Genomic DNA, 13,862 nt, shown 5'->3' with positions numbered 1-13,862 from the left:
AATCAAGAGCTTAAAACAGAATAATTTACACTAGTTGGTGGGGACATGTCCACACCAGGCCAAAGATGGTGGGAACATGTCCACACCAGGCCAAATATGGTGGGAACATGTCCACACCAGGTCAAAGATGGTGGGAACATGTCCACACCAGGTCAAAGTTGGTGGGGACATGTCCACACCAGGCCAAAGATGGTGGGAACATGTCCACACCAGGTCAAAGTTGGTGGGGACATGTCCACACCAGGCCAAAGTTGGTGGGGACATGTCCACACCAGGCCAAAGTTGGTGGGGACATGTCCACACCAGGCCAAAGATGGTGGGAACATGTCCACACCAGGTCAAAGTTGGTGGGGACATGTCCACATCAGGCCAAAGATGGTGGGAACATGTCCACACCAGGTCAAAGTTGATGGGGACATGTCCACATCAGGCCAAAGATGGTGGGAACATGTCCACATCAGGCCAAAGATGGTGGGAACATGTCCACACCAGGTCAAAGTTGATGGGGACATGTCCACATCAGGCCAAAGATGGTGGGAACATGTCCACACCAGGCCAAAGATGGTGGGAACATGTCAACACCAGGTCAAAGTTGATGGGGACATGTCCACATCAGGCCAAAGATGGTGGGAACATGTCCACACCAGGTCAAAGTTGATGGGGACATGTCCACATCAGGCCAAAGATGGTGGGAACATGTCCGCACCAGGCCAAAGATGGTGGGAACATGTCAACACCAGGTCAAAGATGGTGGGAACATGTCAACACCAGGTCAAAGTTGATGGGGACATGTCCACATCAGGCCAAAGATGGTGGGAACATGTCCGCACCAGGCCAAAGATGGTGGGAACATGTCAACACCAGGCCAAAGATGGTGGGAACATGTCCACACCAGGCCAAAGATGGTGGGAACATGTCAACACCAGGTCAAAGTTGATGGGAACATGTCCACACCAGGCCAAAGATGGTGGGAACATGTCCACACCAGGCCAAAGTTGATGGGAACATGTCCACACCAGGCCAAAGATGGTGGGAACATGTCAACACCAGGTCAAAGTTGGTGGGAACATGTCCACACCAGGCCAAAGTTGGGGACATGTCCACACCAGTCCTTCAGAAAGTTACGCCTGTGGCACTGAGGAATCACCTCCTCCTCTTGATAGAACTGCAAATGTTTAATAATGTCTTTACATTAGTTTTTAACTCTTTCATTCTGAGGTTTTTGAAGAACTCCATGAGACAGGTTCTACTAAAGTAGGATCTGAGAGTAAGAAGTTGAATTTAAAGTGAGCGGACAAAAAAAAATTAATTGAAATGAAATTCAATGAACTATTTTTGTTCGCTCACTTTAAATTCAAACTTTTGATTGGGCTGGAAGTTGGTTGAAAAACTTCAGTTCTGCTGATATTCTTTTATGTATTGATGATGGTGGCATTCTTTCTTTAAAATACAATAATCACAGAAACCTCAATCCATCAGATGGTGAAAAGAGGATTTTACTGCACAGCTTGTCTGAATTCCCATCAGCTCTCTCAGAGTGAAATATAATGTACACTGACATGATCTTTGTGGTTAACATTTCAACCATGATTTGAAGTATTGATTTCAAAGATAACACTGCAGGAAGCTGAAGTGTTACTAATGGCTAGTAGGAGGGCAAAAGATTGAAGACGCTCTTTTGTTCCCACCCCCATTTCTGCTGATCTTTCTCCTTGCATAGAAATCTTCAAATCAATCCTAATGTGTTTGGAATAGCCTAAGTAGTGCCATTTGTTCTGCTATGTCTTTCAGATTCTTTTGTTATAGCCTGTTATATTACAATCATGCCACTATTGCTATGTATGCATATTTCTGTCTACTCCTTCACAGGCATCTTGTAAGGACATGACTTTTAAGTAATAAACAGATGAGTAGCCTGTATATTTCATGTGCATTTTGTTATATAAAAAAACAACCTTGAAAGTTAAAGTTTATATTTAGATTAAGAAGGATTAAAAAAGTTGGGATGGATCTCATGGAAACAAATGCTTACAGTCATTACCCTACAGCGTAGAAGTTTCCAATTTCAGTCTTCAAGAAGTAGTATACTTATTGGCAAAATAAATATAAAATAAATTATTATTTAAAGGTTTCACAGTGCACATTCAACACTAACACTGGAATCAGCCCTGTTGGAGCATGGGCAATCTACAATAAGCAGGACTGGTGTTGGACACCCCTGGTCGAGGATAAACTTCTCTCATAAGGGTCTGTTATTACTGTATAACATTATATTTCTGACAACGGTTTACTTATGCAATGAACCAGAAGGTCATGGAGACATAGGAGTTCTGTTAAAGCTAAAATGGGCACAGGTGTGGAATCTTATTACTGTAATATTTGCCTCCATCTACTATTAGAAACAGAAGGACCCACTGGTACACCTGATGCCTCAGAGCAAAGTGCTTCCCTATAGGAACATAAAGACATATCAGATATCTGAAATAGGACTGATAACTTAAAATTATACATTTATTTTTGATGTCATGGAAATATTACAGAGAATAAAAGTAGTGTAAACTTTCCTTTTAATTTGTATCAGAATCTTCTGTGTCATGTCTTGGATGAACTTAAGGATAGTTTTAGATTATTTGGACGGCCTGAAAGCAAAAAATATCCATGTATATCTTTTTTAATGTAGGGGTTATAACTAATTTTGGAAACATTGTAAAGATGAAAGAAAGATATCCTTTAAACCTGTTAGAAATATGATTTCAAGGAGACGTCATGGACAATTATCACACCAATGTTCTTTACTTTATTAATGGGGTATATAACATATGAAGAGCAATTAAGATAAAAATAATGTCATCTGTTAAACAAACGGCCTCGGTCCTGCAGTTTACAGAGGATGTATGTATACAAAGTATAATTAGTATTCTATTTCCATAAAAAGAATTTGCTTGTGAAATTTTTCAAAATGAGTCAATTTTCTAATAGAATTTCTGAGTTGCAGATCTCAGGAAACATGATTAGTAGGGAGTCCTGAGAGAAAGACAAAGTGATTATGGATCGAGGTCTTTAAAGGTGGTCAGGCCTTTATCAGATCGTTTCACAAATGCAGCATCTATGGTGCCTGGTTTAAATCTGGGATTCTGACACATAGGATCATGGGTGGGCAGTCCAGACTGATTCAACACACCCTTCAATTTATTTCCCTTTGGTTTATTTACATAGCAGCAATTCACACCATGTCATCTAAAGGCTCTTTATAGAGACAATTCAACCAGATCATCCAGTCAGATTGGTTCCAAGTTTTCTATCTAAGGAAAACCAGCGGACTGTATTCACTGTTCTAGGGGAAAAACAGGGCGTACAATTAACCATTTTTTTAGTAAAGTGCATAAAATGTATGGCCTTACGCATTGCTAGCTACAAGCCTTCTGGGATGCATGGGAGTCTGCCTTCTTTGCTTTCCTGAAGGAAGGAAGGAAGGAAGGAAGGAAGGAAGGAAGGAAGGAAGGAAGGAAGGAAGGAAGGAAGGAAGGAAGGAAGGAAGGAAGGAAGGAAGGAAGGAAGGAAGGAAGGAAGGAAGGAAGGAAGGAAGGAAGGAAGGAAGGAAGGAAGGAAGGAAGGAAGGAAGGAAGGAAGGAAGGAAGGAATCTAAACTGTCAAGCCTTTATGTCTTCCTCATGTGTGATGAGCCGGTGCTGTTTGATGGAAGCATTCAGTGGTTGATGATGGCATTAGACTGAAAGGCTCTGTAAGTGAATAAGTGGGTAATGTTATACTCTAGATATTGTTAGCGGTGGGTATTAGGATGTGGAGACTCAGCCATTGGGCTATTAGTCGCCTCTTACATCAAATGACTTCTCCTCTCAGTGTGGTTTACCTCTCTCTTAATGGATATTGCCTGGTTTCAGATTCCCTTAGCTACATCTCATTGGCTGTTTAATAAAAACAGCTAAGAAACTGGAAAAATCATAGAAGATGGCTTTAGAAAAAGGATTATAAAATAATTTAAAAATGTTCTTTTTTGATCACTCTTGTTCATGGACTGGTTTAGAGTGCCATTTTAGCTATTTGCTTTTGTTTGTTTATATAGATAGGTATTCATTTACATAAAATAAATAGCTGTGGAAATGCTGATAAGTAGATATACTGTAGTAAATTGATGGTAAAAAAAAAAAGGTTTGGTAGGGGAAGGGAATAGGTTTTTAGAGGCCAATGGGCTTTGGGCCCTTTAGTGGGGGTCTGTTCCCACTGCCCCTCCATCACCCCCGCCACAGCTGCTTCTTTGCACCAGCATCCACATCAGAACTTGCAAGCATTCACACAGAGCCCGATGCACATACACCCACACAGACACAACTTTCACTACACTACATTTCAAGGAAGCTGCTAGTTCCGTGTTCCTTTGGTTCAGCTTAGCTTTGTAATCCGCTGTTGCTGTTTATTTTTCTTGAAATGCAATTTTAACATAGCAGCCTGTAGGAATGTTTTAGAGATTTAATGACGTTCCACAGATGTGAGAAAGTCAGGGCAGATATTATTTTTAGTTTATAATGTTGTTAAGGTGTTAGTTGTTTACATCTGGCCATGTTGATCAGCAGGATGAGTTCAAATCAGTTATGGTTTCTTTGCGGTAATAGATTCAACCTTAAACTTCTATTCCATAATGAAAGCGTGAGGAGGATTTAGCTTGTTTTTGGCTTTGTTTTTATAAAAAATAATCAAAATACGGTACCAGTTCTTTTTTGTGGCATTTTTATGCTGAAGGTGGTATAGAATCTAGAGCAGGTGGTTATTTGCATCAATACAGGCTCTGTAAAATTACTCTGAAAATTAGACAGAAAGGTACTGATATCAAAACATTACATTTTTACTTTTGACGACTTAAAGGGGAACATCGTTTTTTTTTCACATTGGCCCCTTGATTTTACGTTATTACATCATGTTCTACCAGAGATGGGGGATCTGGAGTCAAGAAGTCATCTCTAAGTCATGTATTTATTCCACCCAACCCCTGAACCAGGTGAGTCCAATCTGCACAGGTTAATTCACTCTGCAGATTGGACTCACCTGGTTCAGTGTCTGGGAAGAACAAATACATGATATAGAGATGACTTGATGGCTCAATATCTCCCATCTCTGTGTTCTACTCACCCATATTAGTTTTGCGCCATTTGGAGCCGTTCTGAAGATATTCCGTTAGGTTATATCCAAGTAATGTATTCCTATGAGCAATGAGTTGAAGGCACAAACTAAACTGTTCATAATTTATTCTTTAATGTACGCCAGTATTCATAACATGGAGGCCAATCACTGTCCCCCAGACGTTCGCGGTTATATTTTTTATATTTATATCTTTTAAAAACAAAGCAGCGCGTGTATGACGTCATCCATCATGACTGGAAGATGTCTAGTGCTACTACCACAGATGATCTCGCTCTCCAAATGGAATTGAACGATGCAGAATCTGTTAGTTCAATCTCTAACGTTCTGCTCTCTCTGCTTTTTCTCATAGTAGCTTCATCTGGTCTGTTCCTGTTTGGCTGTGACTCCATCCTGGAGAGAAATATCAGCTGTGCTGCTGCCATCAACACCTTTGTTTCTAGATGTTGGAGCTTGGCCTGTTTTCCAGTGTAGTCCTGTTTCTCTGACTGTGACTAACTGCAGGGGCGCAACTACGTATTTTTGAGGTGGATGCAAAAACACAAAATTGGCGCCCCCCACCCCCCGTACAGTAACCAATCTCGTTCAACTTTCTCTCCATCAGACAGTAAACGAAAACAGTATTCTTTGGAAAAACACCTCTTACTCTTCTCTGCTCTTGGATATGGGCCATCAGAAACTTTTGGTGGGTCATTTTCAACCATGTACTGCCTAAATATGTCCCCCATTTTGTGTGGTAAAGGCCATACAGATGGATGTTCTGAATAAAGCCTTGTCTCAGCACTCTCCTCTGCAGCTCTCTGCTCCTCTCCCTCTTCTTCATCATCTGAACCTCTATGCTCCTCTCCCTCTTCTTCATCATCTGAACCTCTCTGCTCCTCTCCCTCTTCTTCATCATCTGAACCTCTCTGCTCCTCTCCCTCTTCTTCATCATCTGAACCTCTCTGCTCCTCTCCCTCTTCTTCATCATCTGAACCTCTCTGCTCCTCTCCCTCTTCTTCATCATCTGAACCTCTCTGCTCCTCTCCCTCTTCTTCATCATCTGAACCTCTCTGCTCCTCTCCCTCTTCTTCATCATCTGAACCTCTCTGCTCCTCTCCCTCTTCTTCATCATCTGAACCTCTCTGCTCCTCTCCCTCTTCTTCATCATCTGAACCTCTCTGCTCCTCTCCCTCTTCTTCATCATCTGAACCTCTATGCTCCTCTCCCTCTTCTTCATCATCTGAACCTCTATGCTCCTCTCCCTCTTCTTCATCATCTGAACCTCTCTGCTCCTCTCCCTCTTCTTCATCATCTGAACCTCTATGCTCCTCTCCCTCTTCTTCATCATCTGAACCTCTATGCTCCTCTCCCTCTTCTTCATCATCTGAACCTCTATGCTCCTCTCCCTCTTCTTCATCATCTGAACCTCTATGCTCCTCTCCCTCTTCTTCATCATCTGAACCTCTATGCTCCTCTCCCTCTTCTTCATCATCTGAACCTCTCTGCTCCTCTCCCTCTTCTTCATCATCTGAACCTCTCTGCTCCTCTCCCTCTTCTTCATCATCTGAACCTCTCTGCTCCTCTCCCTCTTCTTCATCATCTGAACCTCTCTGCTCCTCTCCCTCTTCTTCATCATCTGAACCTCTATGCTCCTCTCCCTCTTCTTCATCATCTGAACCTCTATGCTCCTCTCCCTCTTCTTCATCATCTGAACCTCTATGCTCCTCTCCCTCTTCTTCATCATCTGAACCTCTATGCTCCTCTCCCTCTTCTTCATCATCTGAACCTCTCTGCTCCTCTCCCTCTTCTTCATCATCTGAACCTCTATGCTCCTCTCCCTCTTCTTCATCATCTGAACCTCTATGCTCCTCTCCCTCTTCTTCATCATCTGAACCTCTATGCTCCTCTCCCTCTTCTTCATCATCTGAACCTCTATGCTCCTCTCCCTCTTCTTCATCATCTGAACCTCTATGCTCCTCTCCCTCTTCTTCATCATCTGAACCTCTATGCTCCAATCCCTCATCTGCACCTTTCTGTTCCACATTCTCCCAATTTTCCCAAAAAAGAACACAATGAGAGATCATCAGAAATTCAAACCATTATGGTATATAGGTTTTGCTGCCTCCCTAATGTATTTATTCCTACCTGATGTGCTCACTTGTCTCTTCTATCACTGACCTCATGTCTGTCTACTTCACCCCTTGTCTATGGCGTTCTCCACTAAGTCATATGGTCAAAAAGCATCATAAATTAGTTGTAAAAATTAAAGATCTTAATACAGTTTTTAAAAATAATGTTTAAACATTATCAATTGGGATTAAGTAGCTGTTCCCTCACTTCCACCTAATATTAGACCAACCGGTTGCTTTCCCTTGTCTGTCCTGATTCTTCCTCTGTCATCTTCTCTTCTTTCTCTCCATCCTCACAGCTGAATTAAATTAATTTTATGTTAAGCAGGGTTAAAAAATAAAGCAGTCAAAATACAATAAAAATTAATTAAATTTGAATGATCTTCTTGTTGGATAACAGTTACTGACTGGACACTGCATCTGATCGGACTTATCAGATACATCACAACACCACTGTAGTGATACTGAATAAAACATTTAAACTCAAGTGTCCCCCTGCCCAGCGGCGTAGGAAGCGGGGGGGACGGGGGGGACATGTCCCCCCCAATATAAAAGCCAGGTGGATATGTCCCCCCCAAAAAATTGTACCGCAAAATATTAGATTTTGACATTTTTTAACTAGCGTGCTTTTATTTTGAAGGCGCAGCATAGCGTTACGTCACTGTACTCCCCCTCCCCTCTCTGAACTGCTGAGTGAGAGTGTTTGAGCACTCAGAGGGAAACAGCGATACAGAAGTCAGAAACTTGTGAAAGAGGTAAAATGGTCTGTCGGGATGCTGCCTATTTAAAACGTCTTTGTTGTCAGTTCACTTTCATATATAGAAACTGAATCTTTTTGGTTTAGTCATCTTAGTCTTGTACGAAAGAGGATTAGGGCCACTGGAAAAAAAAAAAAGTTAACTGATTTTTAAATTTTTTTTTAGTTTAACATGGGTAAAAAAGTAAGAATTCTGACTTTTCTCAGAATTCTGACTTTAATCTCAGAATTTTGACTTTTTTCTTCTGACTTTTTTCTCAGAATTCTGACTTTAATCTCAGAATTCTGACTTTAATCTCAAAATTCTGACTTTAATCTCAGAATTCTGACTTTTTTCTCAGAAATCTGACAGATGATTAATATTTCTAATCAATTTACAGTGTTTTGTTTTTTGTTTTTTTTTGGGGGGGGGGGGGGGTACTATACAGATATATAAAAACAAGAAGGTCTAACTAAAAAAATAACCAGAATATATGTTTAGAGTAAAGATTTACTACTTGTACACTAGCACACAATTTCAAATCTGCTGAGCTTGCTGTGCAAGAAAATGTAAAATATACGTATAAAGAAATATAACAGGAAGTACTGCTAAAACAAACTAAATGTTAAATAATGTAGATATTGGTTTAAAAAATTCTTCAGATTTGGAAATTTGGAAGGAATACATAATTTTGAAATTAATCAACAAATCTGGTAAAAAATAAATAAATAAAAAATAAAAGTTGCACTTTTTTACTTGAGGAATTTGTTGAATAACTTCATAATTATGAGTTTAACTAGTTGGAGGTAATGCTACACTTCTCTGCTTCCTGTCCTGCTCATAAAAGGTAAACATTATAAACCCACCATTCATTTTCTACACTATTTGGAAAACACAACACAAATGTAATATAACAAAAGTATGTTTAAAAACAAACATGTTAGCATCAAGCCATAGCCATGTCTGTTTTAGAGACTAGCTCTCTTGTTTTAATGACCTTCTGCTCCTCCATTTATAAGGGGGACCCCTCGGGCACATCAAAAGTTGCCTAATTCTGTAATTTTTCACCAATATGTCACTGGCCCTCTCAAACAACTCACATCTTTGTCAGTGAAGCTGAATGCTCCACATCTCTACCTTCATGGTGCCCATCTACATTAAGATCCAAAATTCTGAGATTAAAGTCAGAATTCTGAGAAAGAAGTCAGAATTATGAGATTAAAGTCAGAATTCTGTGAAAAAAAGTCAGAATTCTGAGAAAAAAGTCAGAATTCTGACTTTTTTCCTGTATTAAACTGAAATAAAATTTAATAATCACTTAACTTTTTTCAGTGGCCCTAATCCTCTTCCGTAGTCTTGGGCTGATCACTCATCCAATATTTAACTGCTAACTTTCTCTAGATGTTTGCCACGCTAGCCAAAATGTTATTTTTTTTATATATCTCATTTCAGTACATTGCCACCACCAACTAAAAGGCTTAAACAGCAGTAGGACTTACTCAGATTTTTAAAAAAGAGAAACGTCAGTGTGAGTAACAGTCACCTTACACAACTTGTGTTGAAATTAGCCCGGTCTGGGATTTTTTATTTTTTGTGTGGTTTTGATTCCCCGAAATGGACAGATGTTATACCTGCCGCGCTCCTGATCGTTAGTTAAAACCACAGGGAGAATTAATTTTAATTCTTAGCAGCGAACTGCTGCACAACCACTAATTAACCAACTAATTAACTTCTGCACCTTTATTTCCTCAAATAAACTGCTGGCTCCTCTTTTTAGACTATAAACAGATTAACACAACATTGACAACTCTGTAGTTTTCTCTGTTCTGTACTGCAAATTGGAATTAAAGACGCCATTTCTACCAAAGGTCGGGACAGACTGGCGCACCAGCACCTCCTGACCCCACTAAGGGACAGGGTGTACAGAAAATGGAAGGATGGATGGATTTCTACCAAAGATTTAGAATGCGTTTTTGAACCAGATGCTTCAAAGCGCCCTGTCCATAATTCTTCACCACACTGTCAGCTCCCTCTGTCAGTCAATCTATATAAATTCATTTTTGACCATTATTGCAAGTTTGACAAAATAAAACATATCAAACTTTGCACTTCTGTGGCCTACTGAATTGTTTTTAATCCAACTGAAATATTTGATTTTCTAGTGCGTATGCGGACACTAAATATGCCAAGGGCTGAAGCCCTTGAAAGACATCTCCGTTTGCTTAATAAAAGACTCCAGTCATTTTGTTTGGTGATATGCTCACATCTTATGAACAAATGCATTATGTAAATTTTAAATGCATTATTTTTGCAAGACACATTTATAAAGGAATAAAGTAAAAGATTAAATAGCCTTTTTTTAAAGTAGCGTACTTAAGATATGTTTCTGTTGAATATTTACGAATCTCAGATTTCCGACATGTGTCCCCCCCCAATTGTAAACATATTCCTACGCCCTTGCCCCTGCCAAAAAGGTTTGGTAACATGGGTCACCCAGTCTAAGGGCTATAATGACACTGGATTAATGTGTCTGATACTCACATAAACTTGTACAACTCATCTTTAATTAAAAAAATCAATAATAAGAAATATACATATGAGTGAATAAATCGCAGCCTAGAGGGCTAAGCGTTGGACCATAGCTGGGCACTGGCCACGACATTTTAGCTTTCCTGTGTTAATATTTCACAAGTTTTATTTCGGTCATTATTACACTTAGTGTATGGATATGTGTTTGTTACAGGCGTATGTATCAGATATTCCTAGAAATACGGAACAAATCGCATTCCTTATCGCTTCAATAGGGGACGCAACATTTAACAGCCAAATATGGGACGACTCCGTATCAGACTAGCTTTATCTAACCTGAATATTTACAACCCTCCTGTCCTGTTGTTGATACACTGACAGAACTTGCCTACTGTCTTTCAACCGCATTGAAAGGCTTTGTTTCATCCCGCCAACAACTTTATCCTTCTCCCTTTTTCTTTTTCTGTTTTGCGCCCCGGATAGTTTTTTTTTTCTGGCGCTCCATCCCCAAAAAAAAAAAAAACACGCCTGAGTGCGCCTCTCAGGGGCGCGTGCTCAAGCCACCTGTGTGGGAAGGGAGAGCGACAGGAGGGGAGGTGAAGGGGGCGCATAATCAGTGGGGGTGCATCAGAGGGGCGCATAATCAATGCTGTCTCTCTGTTATTGATCGTTTTATTAGAGGGGTTATTGACGCCCCCTCCAGTGCAGCGCCCCTATGCACTGCATGCGCTGCATACCCAGTTTTTGCGCCACTGACTAACTGGATGTGCTCTCTTCATCCTCTGACATGGGAGCTGGCTCAGAGCTCGTCTGCCTGGCTGTGTATTTCCTGGACGGGGCGCTTTTTCCAGCCGCTTTTTGTGTCTCTGTTTCTGTCTCCTTGAACCCCAGTCGGCCTCAGCAGATGGCCGCCCACACTGAGCCTGGTTCTGCTGGAGGTTTATTCCTGCTAAAGGGGAGTTTTTCCTCTCCACTGTCGCTACAAGCATGCTTAGTGTGAGGGATTGCTGAAGAGTCAATGAGTCGATGCAATCAACTGGTTTTCCCTAGATAGAAAACTTTGTATCAATTTGACTGTATGATCTGGTTGAAATGTAAAGTGCCTTGAGATGACATATGTTGTGAATTGGCGCTATATAAAGAAACTGAATTGAAAAAAATGTAATTGAAGTGGATGATCACAGCCTGAGTCCAGAGGCAGAGGATTATTCTGGCCAGCTGGCTGCCAACATGGTGCAGGAGGTTAGAGATCCAGAGAGATGTGAAACCAAAGAGCACCAAGCAGAGAGAGGAGGGGCGTTATCTGAAGCCAATTTGAAGCTGACAGAAGGAGGAAAGAAGACTAAATCACAGCAAAGGAAGCAGAGAAGCACAGGGCTCTTCATTGAATCTCCTTCCATGGAAGCCTGCAGTCACTGAGACTTTGGAATTTTGGACGGATCATCTTTGTGAAGATCAGAAACACCCTGTGTATGTTTTTGACAGAGCTTGTTTCCTTTTTCCCCCATTGGGACTGAAGAGCGATTTAAATGTTCACGCTACAATAAGAATTACTGTGTTTTGTGAACTGATACTACATTAGTGAGACATCCTTCATCTACACACTGCAAAGATGTGGTCATGTATAACGAACTTCTTCACTTATGAAACAACTAAGTCAGTGGTTGTAAAAAGCTGGACTATTGGCATCATCAACCGGATTGTTCAACTAATCATTATTTCCTACTTTGTTGGGTAAGTTTGCATGTGGTCATTCTTGAAACTCTCAGATATTCAGTTTAATGATTCAAATTTTATCTATATTAGACACACATTATGAACTAAATCTGTTTACCATGTTTTGATGCGTCTCTCTTAAGGTAAAGGCAAAGATCAAACATCTAAGATTCGTTAGTTTTTTTTACCTGGTTTGGGTTTATGAGACTGGCAAAATAATTCTTACTTTTCATCCCTATTGAAAGGTAGCCCCACTTAAATTGCTCCCAGATTTGAATTTCTTCCAAACCGTTTGGCTGTGCTTTCAGTAACATTTTCCTCCTATTTTTCCCTACAATGTGAGCTGTTAATAACATGTTTCAAATTTACAAACAATGTTGCTGCTGCAGGTACTTCATTTCCTATAGCCGCTCCACTGCCTGGCGGCTGCTGCTGCTCTGACTGACTGTCTACCCACATGTCTTTCTAACTCAGCAGCACAAGTGACAGTGCAAGTGCATAGCATAGTGTGGAGCCCCCCCACTCCGCTAAGAGGGGGGCCCGGACTCTGAGAGTAAAAATAAGTAAATGATGACCTTGGGAATACTTAGATCAAATAAAATACACCAAATACAGTATTTACAGCAGACATTTGTAGAAATCTGATATGGACCATAAAGACAGATTACATTAAATCAGCTACACCAAGTTCATACGGCCATGGGCCTAACCGAAGCGGGTTTGCGTGTTACATGTTCCTCACACTCTATTTATCCCCTCTCCCCTTTTTTTTTTTAAACTTGAACCTGTTATTAATATGCAATAATTTAGATTTCCGAACTGTCTTTTAACTCACCATTATAGAGTTACTTTTGTGTTTTTATTAAATTCAAGAAAAAAAGCCATCTGAACGGAGAAAATATATTTTTTAAATTAAAATAATAAAGGGGAGAAAAAAAAAATCTCAAACTAATTACAAAAACTGATTTGAGATTGAAGTGAAAGTTTTTTAAGAGACAATATTTTTTCATAGAATAAAGAAAAGATGTTTGAAAATTATTTCCAGGGTGTAAAAGTATTTTTATAACATAAAATATATTGATATATAAATATATTTTCCCTCTAAAATAAATTTTTTTGCAATCACAGTGAAAATATTTTCTCTTAAACATCGTTTTTTCTGGGGACTTCTAGCTTGGTATTCGACGAGCGTAGACAGGATGAACTGCTCAGGTAAAATCTAACCTTTTTATTAAATTTACCTCACAGACAGCTGCGTTCATGTAGCCTGCCAGCAATAGTATTCCAGTTTAAAGTTAACATGACTTAGATTTAGACAGATTGTATTTGTCATTTTGTTTACACAAGTGCAAAATAAAAAGACATTTCTGCAGCCTTGAAAAATAGTAAAAAAAAATTATAATAAAATAAAAAAATAAACAAATATATAATACAGTAATATAAACATATGACTGTAAATTTACAGTTCTAATGTGTTGCAGGTGGGCTCTCCTCATCCTCTGCAAAAATGAATGAAATAAAATGAACTAGCTAATGTTCACAGTTCACTTTTTTCCAAACATGAACAAGTTCACAAACCTACAAATGTACTAGTTCATTTGTAAGCCACAATCCT

At 39.7% G+C, this 13,862-nt stretch overlaps 1 protein-coding gene across 1 annotated transcript in view; it reads left to right on the top strand.

Annotated features, from left to right (window-relative positions):
* Nucleotides 1–11,862: 11,862 nt before the first annotated feature.
* p2rx3b (purinergic receptor P2X, ligand-gated ion channel, 3b) overlaps nucleotides 11,863–13,862 on the top strand; it is a 52,887-nt gene continuing 50,887 nt past the window's right edge. The window contains exon 1 of the mRNA XM_038274596.1: nucleotides 11,863–12,265. Within this exon, the coding sequence (XP_038130524.1) occupies nucleotides 12,144–12,265 (122 nt within the window). The 5' untranslated portion in view covers nucleotides 11,863–12,143. The remainder of the gene's footprint in view (nucleotides 12,266–13,862) is intronic.

The sequence above is a fragment of the Cyprinodon tularosa genome, unplaced genomic scaffold (assembly GCF_016077235.1).
Source record: "Cyprinodon tularosa strain WSP-4 unplaced genomic scaffold, ASM1607723v1 ctg920, whole genome shotgun sequence".
NCBI lineage: Eukaryota > Metazoa > Chordata > Actinopteri > Cyprinodontiformes > Cyprinodontidae > Cyprinodon > Cyprinodon tularosa.
The sequence above is the reverse complement of the archived record's forward strand: the minus strand, read 5'-3'. Positions and strand labels throughout refer to the sequence as shown.